An 8,312-nucleotide genomic window follows, 5' to 3' on the forward strand; every position below is an offset into this window, starting at 1 on the left:
TTTCATTTTATATTCATAATCTCAATTTCTATTTTCACTCGTCCAAAATTCATAAATGTATGTAAAACTAAAGGAATTTTAGTTTATGTAATTAGATACTATCCCGTTATATTGTAATCAATGCAAGAAAATAAAAGGAAAAATAGTCATAGGAAGATCTAAAGCTAGGGTAAGGAGTCTGAATGAAATTAGACTGTTTGTGATGGATTAGACGGGCTGAATTTTTATAATTGGACATGGATCCACGTAAATGACCAAGTACATCTATAAGACATCCGGTTCGAATTAACATAAATAAGATTAAGAAAGATCCAGGCTTTTATAACAGAGATTGATGACCAAGTCCATCAACTAAACCAAGAATTCCGGTGAACTGAATGTTGCTTGAATTTGATACATAACTATAAACAACTCATTACTCGAATGAGAAACATACAATAATCTGAAATATACACACATACCTCAAACTGAAAAACAACAAATTTACGAGCGAGTAAGCTCATATTCATCCATTTTTTTTTTGCCGATCCATCAGCAAAATGTATTTAATCCCATAATAAATAAATAAATAAATAAAATAAAAGAATACTGCACAATATACCAAATCCTGCACAAAGGAATCCATTAGAATAATGGATGCAAACTTTACACATTTATGGCTTGATCAGACTTGCGTGCTTAAAAGGTGTCGCCACTGCCTCAGCTGGGGGCCCTTGTCTAAAAGCATTAGCAAGCCAACCTTGCTCGGTGACGATCGATACAGGTAGCTATATTATAAAACAAATCAAACACCAACATTAACATTTCTCTAGGATATAATGTGCTTCTAAACTTCAAAGTCGATTTCCCAAGAAACAGATCACAATATATAACCTTATGTATTCATGCAGCTTCCCTAACGCCTGCATCTCTATGCATATAACAAAAATTCTACTTGCTTCTGCATATAACACAAATTCTACTTACTTGCTTCAGCGAGCTTTCCGCCTCCAGAAAATCAATGGCGCAATCCACTGAGAAAACAAAATCGACCGAAAATTAAGTCTGAGTGACAATGTGGAAACACATCAAAGGAAATACAAGAATGCTTCGGCTATGGAAAACATATTGAATAGCTCTATTGATGAAACATCATCACATGTTCATGGGACTTCCAACAAGTAAAGAGCAGCATGGATATTAAAGGAAAGGGAAGCTTTTGATGCAACAGAGGATGAAAGATGGAGAACAGCAGCCAAACTACACTGTAAAATTTCAAAGCAACATGAAATCGAAGAATGCTGAATATAAACCTCGGAATGTCAACAGTAGAAGCAGGTGGTACAAAATATAAGCAGAGAATGCACATTAGGTAAACAGAGATAACTTTCAAGACTGACATGAATGGCAAGCTTCCAGGAGAAGATGGCTTTGTTACTTGTCTATTTGATGGCATTTCCTTGGACAAATGTTGAGCTATTTCTTTCAATAAAACTAATTGCGCTTTGTCAGTTCGCATTGATGACAATGTCTGTTTCATTGATTCCCTGTCAGCCTCAAGGGCCTGAAGCCTTGAATAGAGCTTCTTGATATCAGGATCACAAGCACCAGGCAGGTTAAATGCCCCCCTTGGAGTGGATGCAAATTCGTCACCAGTTCCAATTCCAGGTTTGGGTTCGGGTGTTTCACTATATGCCACCTCATGATGGACTGAATCAATGGTTCTGTCACTCGTTTCATCTCCAACTTCTGAAGTTTTATCCATTCTTCTTGAGTTGGAAATCTCATCCATCTTTGAACCCGACTCTATCTTCTTGTAGCAAGCAGTAAACTTAGGAGAACCAATGTTAAACCGGGGAGAACTGATGGTAAACTCTGAAGCGGTCTCTTTATCCAGGAACGAATTACAACTATCAGCTGAAAATCTTCTTGTGGTTCTTATTCGCCTGGGAGATTGGCCGACTATCAACTTCTTGAGAACATTTTTTGTTCCAATTAAACCTCCATCCATCTGACTGCTGCTGGGATTCCTCTCCGCTTGTAAGACCCTTTGTTCCAAATCCCTCGACTGATCTTGAGTATTAGGGGTCCTTTGTTCCAAATCCCTCGACCGTTCTCGAGTATTAGGGGTCTCTACGAAAGCACATTTCTCAACATCTTCAACCTGATCACCAGGATTCTCATTCAAAATGCACTTTAGTGGTGGATAATCATATGAGCGAAGATCAACTTGCACATCAAAGTTCTGAGCCGTACCCAGACTCTGAACCTCTTCATCCTTCTCCCCTTTGGCCTCGGCCTCCGTAAGACCGTAACTCATCATCCTATGCTTGTAAGCCAATGCTTCACAAGTAAGTGATTCAACAGCCTGTTCTCTCTTATACAAAAGATCTTCCAAGGCAAGTATCTCCTCCTGATCATGCGCCATTTTCTCCTCTGCAAAACGCTTGAATTGGCTTGCCTCCATTTGGACCTCTGCCTTCTGTTTCTGCAACTTTAATATCATCGACATCGCCTCAGTCGCTGCTGACGACGAGGCATTTCTCTCCTTCTCCAATTCGGCATACAAATCCTTTATTGTTGCCTGTTGGCCGCAAACAGTCTCCCGCAAAACAACACATTCGGTCTCAATTTGGATTCTGGGATTTGAAAAAAGATCAAATTCCGGAACATAAAACCGATTTCCAGTCTCAAATTCATCAAATTTTCGCTTCACGGATCGAAACCAAGTACTTGAAGGTTTACCAATCAAAGAACAAGTGGGACAACCGCAATCACAACATTTGGTCAAATCTCTTGGAGTTGAAAATATTTCAGACTCCATGCATTCAAATTCAAGCAATATTATTAATTCCTATCAAATTCAAGATAAAAAAATATATATAAATAAATCAAGGAAAATAAATTAAAGTTATCTCTCTCGTGAGGGCGAATCTTAGATCCCCCAACGAAATTTTCCTTCCATTACTTTGTAAATCCACCCACGACTACATAAAGTACTCTTGGATCAATCAATCAGAAAAAAAGTTTCCTGCAATGAAGAACAAAATATATGAACGATATGAAACTAAATGTTCCCCCTTTCTTTCTTTACCTTGGGAAACCAAAAAAAGGTTCCCTTTTTTGGAGCGAAAATAATCTTCTTGAAAATTACAAAGTAACGATAATTTTAAGTTGTAATTCCGATGAAATGATTTCTCAAGAAAATAATACCGTGGAAGCTGAGGGAGAGAAGGCTGGAAAAAGGATGTAAGTTTTCCCGGGAAAGCTAGCCTCCAGCGAAGAAAAATCAACCCATTTTTGTTTTTATTTCCATTATTATAACTTTTCTTTGAGGCCCGTCACCAACCCAATCGTAGGAATTGCAATGGTGTTTGGAGGGAAGGAAAATCTGGAGGGGGAAATAAGAAAATTTTATATATTAAAATTGAAAAATGGATAGAAACTGGAAACCCCCTCAAATGTATTTTTGAATGGGAGAATTTATTACTTTATAGTTAAGTTTTTTTGGTTGTTTTTTTAAAAATAGCGTTAACTGTATTATCACTAATTTTTTAGGAGACTTCAATTTTGGTCTTAAAAATTAAAACAATATTACTAACTCATTAAAGTTTTTTTTATATTTTCATTTTAGTCACTATTAATATCATTAACAATAGTTCAATCAATTTGATATATATTTTTAATAAATTAATATTTTTTTAACAAAATAATGATACATATAATCTTTTATTGATAGAAATTAATAAATATATGAACTATAAGAGTTAGTGTGCGAATGATATATGGCAATAACCAAAATAAAAATATACCTAATAAAATTTTTCAATTTAAATAATTAAAATATAAATATTAAAATAGTTCAATGATAATTAATATAATTCGTCTTTAAAATTAAAATGAAATAAGCATTACTTGAAAGATAAATTAAATTAATAGAAGAATAGGGAAAAGTAATAAAAATGGTCGAAATGATAATAAATACTCAAATATTTTTATAGGTATTGTATTTGAATTTGAGACCTTTAAGATAAAGTAAAGTACACAAATAGTCTCTCGACTATAAGGCATTACTTTGTTAGTCCAATGACTATTAAAAGTTTTAAAATGATCATCTGACTATAAGATACTACTTTGTTGAGTCTCTCGACTATTAAAAGTTATAAAATGATCACCAGACTATTCATATGTTTCAAGCACATTCTTTTCTGTCAAAAAAATTGATAGTCGTTTGAGCTGGACGTTAACATGTTGACTATGATGTATTAAAATTTGATCTTAGAATCTCAAACGACTATATAATTCAAACAATTATCGACTAAGATTTTATCATATCTCGGTAAGCATGCTAATGTCCAGCTAAGAAAACTTAAATTTTTAATAGAAAAATACGAGTTTGGAACATATGAATAGTTAGACAATCATATTGTAACTTTTAATAGTCAATTGACTCAATAAAATAATGTTCTATAATCAATGAACAATTTTATAACTTTTAGTGGTTGAAAGATATGAGTAACACCTATAATCAAAAAAATTATTTATGTTCTTTATCTTTAAAGATAATAATCATCTCCTTAGCCTCGTTTGGTTGATTACATTTGCTGAGATTGGAGTATTTCAACGCAGTTAAACTCGTGTTGCTTACGCGTAAACTAAATAAATATAAGTTTAGAGCATTGTTCAAAATTGTCGGCTAACTGAATTATAAGAAACCATGTCCTACACAGTCATCACTAATTATAAGTTATTACAATTTACAATCAGTGCCTTTTAAGTTAGTTAATATGATTAAATTTAAGCATTTGTTAATGAAAAATGAGTTATAACTAACCTAAAAATAATTAATTAGTTAAAAAATATAATCATAAATAATTATGGAAACAAATGATTATTACGTTCCATTGGCTTGGTTTTGTTCCAAACAAGGCGAGTAACTCAATGGTGGCGGTTGTGTAACGTACAGTCAGCTGTAACCGTCAGAATCGTCAGAAAATAACGAGGGAAAACTATAAAAATTGACGACCCTTTGTGGTGCTTTTCATGATGGTTGGTACAATTTCATGTTGGGTGGAGGGACTGAGTTTTGGTCGCGGCAACGAGACAATTCTGATGATGACAACAATGATAGCCACAGACTTTCAGTGACCGATTAGTAGTGAAATTTAAGTTGTTGTTTTTAATTATAATATTATATTTTTAAATATTTTTTTGAAATTTTATATCCGTGACATGTGTTAAATAATGACCAAATTTAACGATCATTACGGTCCAGACACCTAAAGTGTAACGTTGAAAACGTTAAATACCTATTTTTAATGAAAATTTCTTTAAAGACAAAAAATTAATTTGAGATATAATTTATACACCTAAAAATATATTAAGCTTGTAAAGAATCACTGAGCTATACTAATCTGATCATAGAATAAATGGTAATTAATGAATCTATATTCCTCCTTTTATTTGTGTTCCATGGATCAATATTAGATGTGTTTCCTTATAAACTTATAGATATTGTAGTATTGAGTACGGATTAAGCGAAATCAATGATAAAAGAATTGTTGTTAATTTTTGGGGTCCCAGGTTCTAGCACCAGAAATGCTAGAAGTGTGAAAGTACAATGTCAAATGGTTAAAGTTACCTTTGAACAAATACTATATTGTACTATTCAAATGTAAACTGCGTAAATTGTGTCTAATGTTTAAGTATGTTTTCGTTTTTCATTAAAATTTCAAAAGTAACAAATTGACCACTAATATTATTAATTTGTAACAAATTGAACATAACGTTAACGAGTTAATGGTCGTTAACGTGAGTGATCGAAAGCTGAGTTGGACTGCTGTTTGCTTACCTGGCGCATTGACTGGTCATCTCTTCAACTTTAAATAAAATCCCAAAGTGAAGCTACCGTTTCTCCAACTTATGTGACAGCCACACTCGAGAGCAGTTCAATGCCTTTTTCCCCAAGCCTCTGTGAGCGCCTCGTTGTTCTTAAGCCTAGCAATGTCGGGGTTATGAACCAAAGACCGTATGCTCCATCGGAGAAAATCAGGCTCAGGTCTGAAATCAGCATCGATAATGGCCACATATTCATAGTGTTTCACGTTACGCTTATCCCTTTGCTCGCCCATATTTGGTACTCTTGCTCCACTAATATTTGCTTTCAAGAATACAGCTATGTTTAATGCATTTCAAAGCTAAAACAATGGTGATCTGTTAGGGAGTAGTGTTGGTTGAATCATCGAGCACTTGATGATGAAACAACTCGTTGGCTAGGAAGTCCACATGCGGTTCTAATTGAGATTTTGTAAACTTGTATCGATTCAAACAAGCAACATCATCATCATCAGAAGTAACCCAGAAAACAGAAATAACATTCGAGGGGAAGATGGTGAGAGACCGACCTCTTTTTCATTGAACATTGGGGTTTGGACCTAGACAACGAGAAAATTCAAGCTATCGAGTTCCTCATCATATTGGATGGGCTCGTATCGTTCATCCAATTTTTTCAAGAAGAACTTGACGAGGATGGTGTAACACCCATTTCTGGTTTCAAAACCTAAATACGAGTTAGAGATGTTACATCAACTATCTAAAATATTTCCTATTCAAAGATCCATAAAATTTTATTTCTTTTAAAATAATCAAATTTAATATCAACCTTTGAAAGTATTTAATCGCTTAAAACCAAAATATAATATTTTAACGTCTAAATCAAATTTAATTTTAGGCAGTAACATGACAATTCAATATTGTTTCATATGTAGAGTGAAACAACATAAAAACTGGCTATTTTAAAATTCATATTGTTTAAAATATAATATTAACATATTTAATTATACAGATCGATTTAAAACCTATTTATACTAGAGTAGACACAACATATATAATATACATGCCAACTAGAAATGGAAAAAACATCACAAGATGTCATACTGATACTGGAGGTCTAGTCTAATATTCAAAGGTGATGTCGAGCCTAGCTCCTTACTTGACCGCTTTTCTTTAACTACGTGTAAAACAATCACATGCTACATATACACTTAGTGAAGAATTAATAATAAATTAAAATATCAATACGAATAAAATCTCATTTAAAAGATAATATGATAGTATCATATAACAATAAAAAAAACATATAAAATGGACTTTACCAAGTCTCTTTTTTTCGTGTAAAACATAGTTCATAAATATGAAGTCATCTTGACTGTGTGAAACAGTCTAAAAACTGCTTATTTTAAAATTCATCCTCATAGTGTTTAAAATATAATATAATAAATTGCTAAACATGCAAACTACTATTAAAAACTAGTAATATCCTTTCTAAGTTAACATATTTAATTATACAAATCGGTTTAAAACCTATTTATATTAGAGTAGACACAACATATATAATATACATGCCAACTAGAAATGGAAAAAAACATCACAAGATGTCATACTAATACTGGAGGTCTGGTATGATATTCAAAGGTGATGTTGAGCCTAGCTCCTTACTCCGACCGCTTTTCTTTACCTACACGTGAAACAATCTCATGCTAAATATACAATTAGTGAGACAATAATAATAAATTAGAATATCAATAGGTATAAAAAACCATTTAAAATATATTACGATAGTATCGTATAGCAATATAAAAACATATAAAATAGACTTAACCAAGTCTCTTTTTTTTTCGTGTAAAACATAGTTCACATATGACTCACATATAACCAAATCAGAATATTCAATGAAAGGTTTATTTTCAAGTAAATCAATCGACCTGCACTTTTTAATTTCCTATAAATCATAGCCCAATGTATATCAATGAGAATACAAGATACGCGAGTCTCGTCGAATTCACATAATATGCACTTAAAAGTGCCTTGTAGGTAATTTGCACTCGAAGTGTCTCATAGGTAATTTGCACTCGAAAGTGCCTCAGTGATTTGCACCATAGGTGCCATATAAAATGTTCAAATATGTACCATATAATCATTCCACCTAATGGCATGCCAATTGTACCTAAGATTCTCAATTTGCATAAAATGGGCTTTTCGTATCAGTCATATGACATTTATTTATAAGAAGTATCCAAAGATACCAACATATCTATATATCATTTAAAAGGGCATTGGGCAATTCATACTCGGAATCATCCGTAATTCATTTAGTAAAAACATCATATAAAAATGTATTGGGCAATTCATACCTAAAATCATCTAAACACTATTTTAGTGAAACAAAATGAAAATAAGTTAAAATATGATTTAAATAATTTTCTTTCTAAATCATTCGAGGTTGACTCGTCGCAAGTCTTTCTCATATCATATATATAATAGGTAAGAATGCA

The 8,312-nt window shown here is 32.7% G+C and overlaps 1 protein-coding gene across 3 annotated transcripts; it reads right to left on the reverse strand.

The window, feature by feature from the left end:
• Positions 1–429: 429 nt before the first annotated feature.
• LOC120201991 (myosin-binding protein 7-like) lies at positions 430–3,410 on the reverse strand. 3 transcript variants are annotated; one of them, XM_039202492.1, is made up of 4 exons: positions 3,193–3,410; positions 1,380–3,010; positions 967–1,013; positions 677–767 (listed from the first exon to the last, which is right to left on the reverse strand). In XM_039202492.1, the coding sequence occupies exons 2-3, from the start codon at positions 2,801–2,803 to the stop codon at positions 998–1,000; spliced, it is 1,440 nt and encodes a 479-aa protein (XP_039058423.1). In that variant the 5' UTR covers positions 2,804–3,010; positions 3,193–3,410; the 3' UTR covers positions 677–767; positions 967–997. The 3 variants fall into 3 exon arrangements, with proteins under 3 accessions (XP_039058422.1, XP_039058423.1, XP_039058421.1); XM_039202491.1 differs by lacking the exon at positions 967–1,013 and having other exon boundaries at positions 430–767; positions 1,367–3,010; XM_039202490.1 differs by lacking the exons at positions 677–767; positions 967–1,013 and having other exon boundaries at positions 1,039–3,010.
• Between the last annotated feature and the right edge of the window lie 4,902 nt (positions 3,411–8,312).

Source organism: Hibiscus syriacus, unplaced genomic scaffold (genome assembly GCF_006381635.1).
Source record: "Hibiscus syriacus cultivar Baekdansim isolate YM2019G1 unplaced genomic scaffold, ASM638163v2 tig00008145_pilon, whole genome shotgun sequence".
Taxonomy (NCBI): domain Eukaryota; kingdom Viridiplantae; phylum Streptophyta; class Magnoliopsida; order Malvales; family Malvaceae; genus Hibiscus; species Hibiscus syriacus.